Below are 14403 nucleotides of genomic sequence, written 5' to 3' on the forward strand. Positions count from 1 at the left end.
TAGAAACAAAACAATGAAGTCATTCGAGAAGGTGGATAATTGACAGGAGGTTATAACTCAGGAATGTACTGTCAGAGAATTTTAACAGGTCTCCCACTCTTGGAGTGGGATGACAATAATTAACTCATTTATTTAACTGCTCTTTGAGGCTTGGCTACCTATTTGCTCACATCCTTCCTGGCCAGTTGATGTTGATGGATTCAACAGGAGGGAGTAACGGAGAGGGAGGCACCCACTTGGCGAGATGGGCAGAGCAAGGTCCAGATTCTGGACCTGTTAATGTGTCTCTCCTGACTTAATGGGTGATCTCCAAACAAGTCTCCCTCAATTCTACGGCAATAGAAATAACAAACGATCGTTCCTCTTTCACCTCACAAGCCACCCACGTACATTCTGGGAACAGCCTTGTCAGGGAAGCTGAGCAGAAGGTTAGGAAAGTGGGGTAATGGGTGAAGGACCTGCTGTTGGACAGTGATTCAATTTCTATTATCCTCCCTCCTGCTGCCACGGTGGGCCCAGGCCCCTGTAAAAATGCAGATGCCGCGGTGAACGGGGTGCTACATTAAGTCCTTGGAATCAAGCTTTGGCACTTTTGCAAGTTTTAATCCAGTCTGACAATATATTAGAAATATTCTATTTGCATTTAATGTTATACCCATGTATTTGGGTTCATCTATATTATAGATATAGATTGGGGAGGTGGTGGGAGAGTAACAAGCATAAAGTTTACTTGCTTTACCATTATACACACACATACACACATGTATATACAGATGGGTTTTAAAATGGTATATAGAGAATGATGGGTATATATCCACATATAATTAAATATGGATTTTAAGACTATATATGGACATAGATATCCATCTACAACTAAATATACATATATTACAGATGGATTCATTAGCATCCACCCACCAATATTATTTATTTGCTCACTCTGAATTCCCTGTCTATCTGTTGACTAGGCCAAACACACATGATCTCACAGATCCATGGCATAATAAATACCAAAGCAGTTTTGCCTTTCAGGTAGGGAGTAGAGTTACTGCTATATTATAATTCTATCTTTTGCAATATAAAAAAGAAAAGGAAACCATTTCTGATTTTTTGTTGTTGTTCTTGCTTGTAATTTGAAAAAAAGGTAAACTGTAAGATCGTAAATTATGGTTTTGCCACTAGACCAATTTCAATGTCAAGTGCATCAGGCGGGTTTCCTATGAGCCCAGAGCAGCAGGTACACATTGAGCGTGAAATGGTGAGGCAGCGCTCACTGGCCCACTCACCGTCTAGTGTGAGAAACACTTCAGTGTACATTATAGCTAAAACTGGAATTCCACCTAATGCCTCAATGGAGGAAAAAGCAAGGAGTAAATCCAAGCTCCGTGATTCAGTTCAACTTTCTGCTCTCAAGACTGGTATTTTGGTTTTGTGCTTTGAAGTGGGAATTTTTTTCTTAAATAGGGGGTCTCAAAACCCCTGTTTGCTAAGTCTGCTTCCTTGTTATGAGATGATGGTGGAACGTGCTGGAGGCACGAGCCCTTGGAATCAAGAGCACAGTCTTTGGAGTCAGACCCAGACACTGCCTTTTACAGAGGAGCACCTCCGCCCCTCAGCCCTGCTTTCCTCTTTGGATAACTGGGTCCTTTCTCACAAGGAGGAAGGTGTGCAGAAGGTCGAGCCCTGGGCCTGGCCAGGGGAAAACACGCCACGGAAGGACAGATAGGGTCAGTCTCAAGTTATTAACCCAGGAGGCCAAATGATCGAAAATGATGATCAAGTATATAGCACCTTTTTTTCCTGTACTTTTCACTTTTGAGGACTTCTGAAAATATCTAGTTGATCATCAACAGAGCAAAGATGCATGTCTATGAGGAACTCAGCACGATGAGTCTGGGTAAATAAAAGACACAGGGAGTGGCCTGAATAGCAGAAATTACTGAATACCTAGCCGCCTCGGGGCCATGGGACCCCCCCAAGAATGTCTTGTGCTGTGCTCCGCATGGGGAGACACCTTGCCTCGTCTCTCTCCAGGGACACCAATGACATGGAAGCAGATGTTTACCTCTCTCTGTGTAGCCAGACCCCGTTTCCTTTCATCAAATCGTATCCTTGTCCATAACACCCCACACCCGTGTTCCACCCCTGCCATGGTTGAACCTCTCTGTGGTCCAAAACTTCTTCGAAAATGAAGCCTAATACATTGCCAGATTCCACTAATAGTAAAATGGAATATAGTGATGGGTTGAAAGGTTAGATATAGAATGCACACTAATTTAGAAAAAATAAAGTAAAAGTAAATTGGGGTATCAAAAAATTTAAAAATGCAAAAGCTTTGTTTTTAATGTTTTGCCTCCCATCACTGCAATGAGTATTGCCCTGTATGCACATTGGCAAGGCAACTTCTCCCATCTCTTCCTCAGTGTCTACGTACTTTCTTTGTCTTTTTTTCCCCCTTCTAATTATTAAGCTTGTCTTCACAAAAGTTTTAGATCACAATAATTCATATATACAATATACGGTACTTTCACATATCCAACATCAAACACTTTGTCCCTTCCCCAGCAATAATCTTTTTACATGTTCATTCTCTATTTACTGCAACTGATATATAGATATTGAGACAATAGCTTTCAAACAAGGTTATACTTGGTTACACTATACAATTTTCTAAATTTTTAGTTATCTTATGTTTTACATTATGATTTACATTTTAGCCTATAGGTCCCTTTGTTCACAAGCCTCTCCTATCACTTGTACCAGACCTGTGGTTAGTGCTGGGGTTTAGTGTATACTTGAGGGACCTGAATCTCTGGACTGTCCATATGATAGCCAGGCCCTGAGCCTCAACAGACTTGCAACTCTTACTCTCTGGTTTATTGGACTTACCCCAGCCAGCTAACAGGGAGGTGAAGAAGGTCAACCACCACACCAGGGAGCCAAGAGTGCCTACAACTGCAAGCAGGAGAGTTGCATACATCATCCAAGTGGAATCTAAGTACCCTCTTAATAAAGAGGTGGAGTGGACATAACCATCCCAGGGTCCACAGGCTGGAGGAATAGAGTATGGATTAGAGTGGATTTAACTGATATTCTATTCTGGAAATATTGTGATTGGTAATGGAAGTAAATGTAGCATTGATGTGGAGAAAGTGGCCACGGTAGCTGCTGAGGATAGGGACTGGGAAGAAGAGATGTGATGTGGGGGCATTTTCGGGACTTGTATTTGTCCTGGGTGGTACTGCAGGGACAGATAATGGACATTGTATGTCCTTCCATGGCCCACTGGGTGGACTGGGGGAGAGGTAAACTATAATGTGGCCCACTGACCATGAGGTGCAGCGGTGCTCAGAGATGTATTCACCAAGTGCAATGAATGTCCCATGATGATGGAGGAGGTTGTTTTTATGGGAGGAGTGGGGTGAGGAGGATGGGGGGTATATGGGGACCTCATATTTTTTAATGTAACTTTAAAAAAAAAAGACAAAAACAAAAGCCAAAAACCAAATTGTATCCTTGGTTCCATACTTACAGTTACATCCAGCCACATGGGCTGAGTTCAGAAATGCAGCCATCTGGTGGGCTGAGAAAGAACAGAAAGGGGGAGATTCTACCCCAGGCCTGTTGTGATGGCCCCTTGTATATGAAAGGCAAGCCAAGGACAAGGTGGAACAGGTCTCATCATCGGAATGAGTTGGGAATTATAAAAGGAATTAAATCATCTTCCTACTCTCCCTTGACTGCTAAGCTTTTATGATAGCCCACAAGGAAAAAATGTAGCCTAATGACAAAACATGCCTCGCTGACCCCTGGGATCTTGAAAATGAAGATGTTGGCCATCATTTTCATAGCAGTAGAAAAAAATGCAAGATTGTAAAGAAAAGCGCCATCAGGGCCAAGAGAGCTTGGTCCGAGTTCTTGGTAGTCAAGCAGGTGTTTTCTGAACCTGTGAGATCGCATAAATTCCGCCAAGTTTGTACTGCACCTACCTGTCTGCTATGTAGCCGATACCCACAGATCCGATGAAAAATCCTATGTTCACTCCCGACTGAAACACATCCAGCTTCCAGGCATTGGAACACACGAGGTTAAACTGTCCAGGTGCAAGATGCATTCCAGAAAAGAAAGAAAAGAAAATCCCCTTAGCATCCTGTTTGACACAGCTCAGCCCAGGGCACTCATTAAGTGTTACTTGAATGGCAATGATGTGACTGAAGGGCAATAAACCAACTGTTTTCTTGCTGGGTTTGTTTCCTTTACACAATCAGAAGGCTTTGCTCCTCCATCCATTTTGCATTCCACCTGGGAGTATGTCATTAAGCTAAACTATAGCGTTGGCTAAATCAGCTGGAATTGGGTAATTACTACATTGTAGACATATATCTATGGGTCATTTTTCCCTTTCTAATTTTAACACGCAGAGGCAAATAGACATGTCAACATGACGCTAACAAATGCTGCCACTGGGCAGCTGGGCTGTTCAGCATCTCTGCTATGAAGTGTCTCTTCAATAGCAGGGCGATTGGGAACCCCCTGCTAAAGCCTGGGACATTTGCTTCCATTTGCAGTAGGGACAACCTGTGTTGGCCTGGAAGTTGTGAGACCCACTTCTAGAGCTCATCTACTAACTTAGTCTGTGACCTTGGGCAAAACATTTCTTTGCTCTGGGCCTCTGTTTCCTCATATCTGCATGAGGGGATGAGGCTCCAGTTGTGTGATATTAAATATTCAAATCCTCCACTTTTGATACAGCTATTCGACCACTTTTGTTCCTTAAAAATAGGTGCCTCTACACAAACATCTCTTCCTATGGAATGTCTTCCCATTATCCATGCAACATACTTTAAATGAAGCTAGGAAATTGGCTCTTCAATATTTTCAGAATAATTTTGTTTGTCTTGAATAAAAATGTCTCCATTTTCTTTTTCTTTCTCTATGGTTATAGAAAGGGAGCATCACATAGCTTTTAGTTGTATGAGTCTACTTTTTAATAAAATAATAATACCATAGCATCATTTCCAACCCTAAATGGTTTTATATAGACACTTTAAGCAAATTCACGAGAAAAAAAATAGCCATCAAATGGAAAGTATATTTTATCAAGGTGAGGCACAGTTCAGGTGAGTCCTCTAAGCCTTCAGGTATATATCTGCATGTTGGAAGAATGGAGGAAGAGGTATGGGGTTCCAGAAAAAGGGGAGACTTGGAGATATTCCCTTTCCTAGTATTATTTCCAGGACTTCTGATATGTTTTCGTTTGTTTCTTACCATGGAGTCTTGCCTACACTACAATTGTTATTGTCGGAATTTGGCGGAGTCTTAACTAAACCACTCACGCTGCAGGTGGATAAGAAGCTGCATCTTTTCCCTTGGGAAACTAAGGAACATGCTCCAAAGAGCATGTCTTGGCCCAGCGCGAAGATCAAGGCATTACTCGTTTCTTTCTTAATGTTCAGCTGTTTGCTCTTTTGCTCTGTGACTCCCGCACACCCAAGTCAAGGCTCACTCACCTCGGTCACGATGGAGGAGCCGGGCGAGTCGTACACCCAGCCATGCTGGCAGGGGGCGAGCGGCAGGTGGCTCCTGTTGACGGCCAGGCGGGCCAGCGGGTCCACGCAGCCCAGCGCGCTCTGGTTCCAGTCCACCGCGTACCTCCTGCACTGGCGGGCGAAGGCTCCCCCTGCGCCCCCGGGGCCGGGCACCGTGTAGTTGAGCTCCTCTTCCAGGCTCCAGCCGCAGCGCTGGCTCAGCTCGGCCACCCCGGGGCTCAGGCAGCGGTGGTCCGGGGTGAAGCCCAGGAAGACGATGCCCACGTAGATGGGGGTGAAGGCCGCCGAGAGCAGGGCCAGGAGGAAAAACGTCTGTTTCTGGAAACAGTGAAATTCCCCGATATGCTCTAGAATGTCATCCACAGTTGGCATTCTCACTGGAGACAGGAAAAGTGCTGTTGCTTTCTCCTGAGCAGATCGAAATGTGGCTGACGGAGGCCCAGGGCAACTCTGGACCGAAAGCCAAAGGGTGAGAGTTTATTCTAGAAACCCAGTAGCCTTTGGTCCAGCCCTATGTCGGGCTGACTTCAGATGTGCCCTTCTCCAGCAGGAGCACGCTCTGCTGCTCTTCTGAAACGCCTGAGCAAGCTGACCGGGCTCCTCTGCTGTGGGTTGTAACATCTTCTCCACAAGTTTGCCGCTACCTCATACCAGCACAACAAACAATCCTTTCTCTGCACCACACGGGTGAGTAATCTGAGTGCTTTCACAGCTCAAGGACCTGCTAATCCTTCTTTAGTAAACTGAGTGTCTGGGAAATTAATATATTCATATCTCACCCACCCGGCGACCTTTCCTTTTGGTCCTGCCGAGAATGTACACATCTTTGGCTCCGCTAACCCGGTGTAGTGAGAACACATGGTCTTGGGTCAGAGTTCTTGTCCGGATTCAAAGTGGTTTGCACATCCTATTGCTGGGCTTATTGTTTCTACAAACAATAACAAGGGCGCTCAGGGAACACGCTGTGCCTGCTGGCTTTGATCGTTCCTGGATCGGATAATTCTGCTTCCTAAAATGGTTTGCTCCAGTTTGGCCTTCTTGCCTTTCAACCCTGAAATGCTCTAACCCTTGACCCATTTGAGGGGAAAGAAAGTGAGCACCACACATATAGGACAAGTGTAAATGCATCCAGAGGTGTCTTTTGTCCTGGGTATTTCTGTCTGTGGTCAAGGTTGTATTTAGGATGGTGGTGGGTGCATCCAAATGCAGGAGAACTGGGAAATCTCTCTTTCCTGTTGGAGAAAAAGCTCTTCAATGCAACGTCAAAAAGAGAACATAGTCTGTTGATTCATCTACATGATAAAATATCTAAAATTTATTCCAGTTTGGTTCCTTCTTCTCCTCCTTCTTCTTTTCCTTCTCCTTTTCCTCCTCCTTCCCTTTCTTTTCCTTTACCTTCTCTTCCTCCTCCTTTATTTTCCTCCTTTAGCATAGTCACTGGGTTTGAGAACGTGGGTCGTCCTACCTCCTGCAGCCGCACACTTCTTGTTTTCTTTTAACAAAGCAAGAAGCAGGGTGTCTGTCTGGCTCACAAAGGTGCTGTGCTAGGTGGTGACAGAGTAGAAGACTTATGCCACTGTTGGCCCCATTTTCACATATGCTAAGTGAGTGGGTTCAGGTCTTATAGAACCAAGAGATTTGGGGAGTATTTGCAGTTACAAATGCTATAGTCACAAAGTTCATCCATGTTATACCCACTGACGTGTCAATAGAAAAAAAAAATGAAGCAAACGAAAGAAAACTGGATTGGATTTCTGGTTGTGTCATAGACTTAAAATGCCCAGTCTCTGGAAAGCTTTGGCTTATTTGGTAGCCATCTTGGATAACAGGAAGGATTTGCAGAAAGATGGAGCTATGAATCTGGAGAGGCATTCCAGTTCTCTAGCTGAGGAAGCTCTCTAGAGCACAGGTATTTTTAAGATAAAAATCCTTAATAAAATAAAGAGAAAGTAACGTTGCCAACCAGCAAACAGATATGGCGAAGTCAAGCGCTAAAAAAGATACCTTTAACTTATGCTTCTGGGAAGATAGAATAGACATATTTTTTCACACTCTTACTACTAAATGCAACTAAAAACCCGGGATACTTTATGTAAAACAGACACGAAGAGACTCTGAACAGTGGAGAAAGGAAGGCGGACTGGCTAGGAATATTGGGACCTAAATAATGACATGGTAGCGAGTCTCTTGGCTTTTTTTCCCAGCCTCAGGATGGTGGAAAAGCCACCAATTCAGAAACATCCATGAATGCAGACCTAAAAAACCCCCAACAAAAATCTCTCTCTAGTAAAGCAGCAAGAAAAGGGCAGCCTAACAAGACAGAAAAATATAAGAAAATAACTACTTACTACAGCCCAAACACCAGAGAATATATTGTGACCCCACCCCACCCAACCAGGAAAGCATGAAAGGGTAGACTTTCAACCCTGCCCATCCTCTCCAAGCTGTAATGAGATGCCCCATTGCCCCTGCCAGGATGTTGCCAGAGAAGACCAATTAAGGAACCAAAACTTTCATTCTTTCTAGGCAGGAAGGAAAAATCCCCTCCCATCGGTGTTAGTAGAGATCATGTGGGAAGTCTGGACATCCACTCCCCTCTGCCAGTAGGGAGGCACTCTTTCCCCTCCCCACTGTCAGAAGACTCCCTAGTGAAGAGTCAGAATTTTCATCACCACCCAAAAGTAACGAGGCCAGCCTCCTCTCCACTGCCCCTGGGGTTAATGGGGGTCATGCAGAGAGCAGTTATGAAGCATTCTTACCCCTCCAAGCCAGGGAGGTATCAGTGAAGATCTGTTGAGGAGCTGGAACTCCCACGACCTCCAGCAGACACTAGATACTTCCCCCTCAGGTATCAACAGAGGCCAAATGGGGAACTGGACTTCTTCCCCCACATGGAAATAATGAGGTATACTCTCCATCCCTGTTGGAACAGTGTCAGAGGAAGACAGCTAACACAGAAGGTTTAAATAAGATCTAGGGTTCCATTACATAATACCCAAAATGTCTATGTTTCCCCTGAAAATCACTCATCATACTAAGAACCAGGAAGATCTCAAACTGAATGAAAAAAGGCAATCAATAGACGGCAACATTGAAAGGACAGAGAGATTAGAATTATCTGACAAAGATTTTAAAGAAGCCATCAGAAATTATCCAACAAGCAATTACAAACATCTGAAACAAAAGAGAAAATAGAGAGTCTCAGCAAAGAAATAGAAGAGTAAAGAAGAACCAAATGGAAATGTTTAGAACAGAAAAATACAATAGGAGGAATTAAAAATTTGATGGCTATATGGGAGGTCCAGGGTTCAAACCCAGGGCCTCCTGACCCATGTGGTGAGTTGGCCCATGTGCAATGCTGATGCTCACAAGGAGTGCCATGCCACGCATGGGTGTCTCCTGCATAGGGGAACCCCACGCTCAAGGAGTGCACCCCATAAGTAGAGCCGCCCCATGCTTAAAAATGTGCAGCCTGCCCAGGAGTGGCACCACACAAATGGCGAGCTGATGCAGCAAGATGACTCAACAACAAAAAAGAGACACAGATTCCTGGTGCCACTGACAAAAATGCAAGCAGACCCAGAGGAACACACAGTGAATGGACACAGAGAGCAGACAATGGGGGGGGGGGGGAGAAGGGGAGGAGAAATAAATAAAAAATAAATAAAAATAAATAAAAAGTAAAAAATAAAATTTCGATGGATGGGTTCAACAGCAGAATGGAGGGACAGAGGAATGAATCAGTGAGCTGGAAAAATAGAATAGAAACTCCACTATCTGAACAACAGAGAAAAAATAGACTGAAAAATATCAGCAGAGCCACAGATACCTCTGGAATACAACAAAATATCTAATAATTGTAATTTCAGAGTCCCAGAATGAGACAGGCAGGACAGAAAAAGTACTCAAAGAAATACTGGCTAAAAATCTCCAAATTTGGCAAAAGACATAGACCTACAGATTCAAGAAGCTCAGCAAATCTCAAACTGGATAAACCCAAAGAAATTCACACAAGAACACATCATAGTCACATTTCTGAAAATGAAAGATAAAGAAAAAACCTGGAAAGCAAGGAGAGAGAAACAGCATCTTAACTACAGGAAAAATAAAATTTGAATGAAAGCAGATTTTTCATCATAAACAATGGAGGTCAGAGAGAAGAGATTCATTTTTCAAGTGCTGAAAACAAAGAACTGTCAACCCAGATTCCTATTTCCAGTGAAAATATCCTTTAGACGTTCTCAGATGGAGGAAAACTAAGAGAATTTGTCACGAACAGATTTGCCCTAAAATAATGGCTTAAAGGAATTTCTCTTAAAAGAAAGGAAACAGTAACAGGAGTCTTAAACATCAGGAAGAAAGAAAAAATACAGTAGGCAAAATATGTCTAATACAATAGACTTTTCTGCTCTTGAGTGTTCTAAAATATGTTAGAGCAAAAGTTGTAATACAGTCTGATGTGTTTCTAAATACATAGAGAGGAAATAATATTAATATTAATATATTAATAATGGGGAAGAGTAAAAGGACAGAAAAGAAAGTCAGGTTTCAAAACTTCACTCAAAATGATAAAATGACACTGGTAAACTGATAAATGATGTATATATAATGTAATACATAGAGCAACCACTAAAAAACTATATAAAAGAGATACACTAAAACACTATAGATAAAAAAAAAAATGGAATTCTAAAAAATGTTCAAGTAACTCCAGGGAAAGTAGGAAAAAGAAAACAGAAACAAATAAGAAATAAAATAAACCAAAAACATAAAATGACAGACTTAAGCGCAAATATACTGATAATTACATAAATGTAAAATGGCTTAAATATACCAATTAAAAGACAGAGCTTGGGAGATGGATTGAAAAATATGACTCAACTACATGCTGTCTACATCTTCACTACTAACATAATGATATAGATAGGTTAAAAGAGATACCACGAAAATTGTGATGGTTAGGCTAATGTGTCAACTTAGCCGGTAACAGTGCCCAGTTATATGTTCAGGCAATCACTGGGCTAATTGCCCTATAAGGACATTTCATGGACTTTAATCATCAGTGAACTGATTGTATCTATGGCTAATTACATCTACAGCCAAATGAGAAGATTGCTTCCAGCCACGAGTGATGGCTCATCCAATCAGTTGAAGGCCTTAAAAGAAGTGATTTTAGCGTTCAGGGAGAGAATTCACATCTCCACTTCAGACAGAGAGCTTCTCCTGGAAAACTCATCAAGGACCTTCCCTGGAGTTCCTGGGTTGCAGCCTGCCCTATGGCATTTGCACTTGCTCATCCCCACGGTTGCATGAAACAATTCTATAAAACCTTACACTATTTACAGGTATCTCCTATTGGTTCAGTTTCCCTAGAGAACCCTGACTAATACACAAATATTAATCAAAAGAAAGGAGTGGCTATATTAATATAAGTAGACTTCAGAGCAAAGAAAATTATGAGAGACAGGCAGGGACATTATATAAAGATAAAAGGGTCACTCCAGCAAGCAGACATAGCAATCCTAAATGTGTATGCACCAAATAACGCAGTTGTGAAATATACGAAGAAAAAACTGTTAGAACTGGAAAAAGAAATAGATAAATACAGAATTTTGGCTAGACGCTTCAATACCCTCTCTCAATAACCAAAAGAACAACCAGACAGAAAATCAACAATTACATCAACCAACAATGTCTAATCAACATTTATAGAATATCCCACCGAACAATAGAACATTGTTAGCAAATGCCCACAGAACATGTACCAAGATAAACCATTCCTGGGTCATAAAACAAACCTCAAAAAAATGTAAAACAATGGAATCAAACTGGAGATCAATTTAAAAAATTATATCAGGAAATTCTCCAAAATTGGAAACTAAACAAACTTTTAAATTTATGGGTCAAAGAGGAAGCCTCAGGGAAATAAAAAATGCACTGAAGTGAGTGAAATAAAAGTACAACATATAAAATATGTGGGACATGGGTAAAATCTTGCTTAGGGGAAAATTTATGATACTAACTGCTTACATTAGAAAAGAGAAAAAGTCTGAAATCAATAATCTAAGCTCCTATCTCAAGAACCCAGAACAGGAAAAGCAATATAAACTCAAAGGAAGCAAGCAGAAGAAAGGAAGTCATTAAGATAAGAGCAGAAATAAATGAAATTGAAAACAGAAAAATAATAGAGAAAAAGCAAGGATACAAAGAGCTGGTTCTTTGAAAAGATTAATAAAATTGACAAGCTTCTAGAGAGACTGGGAAAAGAAAAAGACAAGACACAAATTACCAATACCAGTATTTAAACAGAGAATACCACTACTTAGCCTGCAGGCATTAAAAGGATAAGAAGGGAATACTATGAACAAATTTGCATGTAGATTTGTCAAATTATGGACAAATTCCTCAAAAAACACAAGCAAACACAACTCACCCAACATGAAATAGATAATTTGAATAGCTCTGTAACGATTAAGGGAATTGTATTTATAATGTAAACTCTCCCAACAAAGAAATCTTCTATTCTGGGTTTCAGTAAAGAAATCTAGCAAACATTTAAAAAAGAATTAAAACCAATTCTACACAATCTCTGCCAGAAAATAAAAGGGAAGAGCACCCTTCCCTGTTCATTTTATGAAATTAGAATTACTCAACTATCAAAACCAGATAATGACTGTACAAAAAAAAGTAAAAGAAGACTAAAGGCCAGTATCCCTCATGACTATAGATGCAAAAATTCTTAACAAAATATTAGCAAATAGAATTCAACAATGTATAAAAAGAAGTGTTTATTCCAGGGATGCAGGGCTGGTTCAATGTTCAAAAATTAGTCAATATGATACACCATTTTAAGGCTAAAGAAGAAAATCCTCATGAAAATATCAACTGATGCAGAAAAAGCATTTAACAAAATGCAATACCCATTCATGATAAAAGCTTCCAGAAAAAATAGGAATAGAGAGGAAATTCAATTCAAGAAAAAACATCTTCAAAAAAACCTGCAGTTAACAATATAGTTAATGATGAAAGACTGAATACTTCCCTACTAAGGTCAGATGCAAGACTAAAATGTCTGCTGTCACTGTTCTTTTTCAACATAGAACTGGAAGACCTGGTCAATACAGTAAGGTGAGAAGAGAAAATAAAAGGCATCCAGGTCAGAAAAGAAGGAATAAAACTTTATTTGGTGATGACATGATTGTGACTGTCTACAAAGAATATCTCAAGGAACCTAAAAAAAAGAAATTAAAAAGACTCTTAGAACCAATAAGTGAGCTCAGCAAGATTGCAGGATACAAAATAAGATTCAAAAATCAATTGTATGTCCATAATAGCCATGAACATGTGGTCACCAAAATTAAAAATATGAAACTATCTACAATTGCTAAAAAATGAAAAATGTGTAAATCTAACAAACATGTACTTGACTTGTATGCTGAAAACTACAAAATACTGATGAAAGAAATCAAAGAAGAGCTAAATAAATGAAGAGCATTTATGAATTGGAAGACTCAACATGGTAAAGATATCAATTCTTTCCAAAATGATAGATACATTTAACACAATTCCTGCCAAATTCCATGATGATTTTGTAGATATAGACAAGATTATTCTAAAATTTATGGGGAAAAGCAGAGCACTGAGAATACGTAAAACAACATTGATGGAGAAAAATAAATCCAGTTTTGTAGCAGTTTGATATACTTATGAATTCCAAAAATATATATTGGATTATGTTTGTAATCTGGTTTCTTGATTAGGTTATGATTAGGGCTTTGACTGGGTCACGTCATTAGGGTGTTGAGACCCCACTCTTTGGTGGGAAGGGACTCACAGATAAAAGGCATGGCAAAGGACAGTTTTGAAGCTTTTTGATGCTGGCGGTTTTTGATGTTGGAGTTTTGATGTTGGAGTTTGATGCTGAAGTCTTTAGCTGGAGCCCCAGGAAGTAAGCTCACAGAGGAAAGAGAAGCCAGCCCCAGGAAAAGACAAAATGCAATACCAATTCATGAGTATGAGCCCAGGAAGAAGCAAGCCCTGGAAAGAAAGGAACTTTGAACCCAGAGAGAAGCAAGACCCTGGAAGGGAGGAACCCAGGAAGCCTGAACCCTCGCAGCCATTGGCAGCCATCTTGCCCCAATACATCAAAATAGACTTTGGTGAGGGAAGTAACTTATGCTTTATAGGTTAAAAGCATAAGTTACAGATAGGCCTGGTGTCTGTAAGCTCCTACCCCAAATAAATACCATTTATAAAAACCAACCCACTTTTGGTATTTTGCATCAGACTATTTGGCAGACTAACACACCAGTTAAATCAGTTTTCCATATTTCCGGTATTCTATAGCTTCACTAATCAAGACTTTTTGGAGCTGATGGGAAGAGAGACACACAGGTCAATGGAACAGAATAGAGACCCAGGGATAGACCCACCCAAATATTCCCAACTTATTCTTGACAAGGGTGCAAGAGCAATTCAGTGGAGGAAAAAAGCATTGTCAACAAGCGATGTTGGAATAACAACATCAATAGGAGAAAAAACTACAGCTTGTGCCTCACACCCTATACAAATAATTGAAAATGGATCATGGACTTAAATACCAATATAAAACCATAAACTTTTAGAAAACATCATGGGGGCTAGGGGCTTTGGGCTCTAGGTCTAGACAAAGAATTCTTAGACTCAACACAAAAAGAGTGGGCCATAAAAGGAAAACTTGATAAAGATGACTTTATCAAAATAAAAAAATATTTGCTCTGCAAATGACCCTCAAGAAGATGAAAGACAAGCTTTAGACTGGGAGAAAACATTTGCAAACTACATATCCAGCAAAGGACTACTATGTAGAATAATA

General features: G+C 40.7%; 1 protein-coding gene across 1 annotated transcript in view; it reads right to left on the reverse strand.

Annotated features, from left to right (window-relative positions):
- The window catches only part of SLC22A2 (solute carrier family 22 member 2), a 39735-nt gene extending 33302 nt beyond the window's left edge, over nucleotides 1–6433 (reverse strand). The window contains exons 1-2 of the mRNA XM_004449795.5: nucleotides 5511–6433; nucleotides 3990–4093 (exon numbers count right to left, since the gene is read on the reverse strand). Coding sequence (XP_004449852.2) covers nucleotides 3990–4093; nucleotides 5511–5921 — 515 coding nt within the window. The 5' untranslated portion in view covers nucleotides 5922–6433. The remainder of the gene's footprint in view (nucleotides 1–3989; nucleotides 4094–5510) is intronic.
- Between the last annotated feature and the right edge of the window lie 7970 nt (nucleotides 6434–14403).

This window comes from Dasypus novemcinctus, chromosome 28, assembly GCF_030445035.2.
Source record: "Dasypus novemcinctus isolate mDasNov1 chromosome 28, mDasNov1.1.hap2, whole genome shotgun sequence".
Taxonomy (NCBI): domain Eukaryota; kingdom Metazoa; phylum Chordata; class Mammalia; order Cingulata; family Dasypodidae; genus Dasypus; species Dasypus novemcinctus.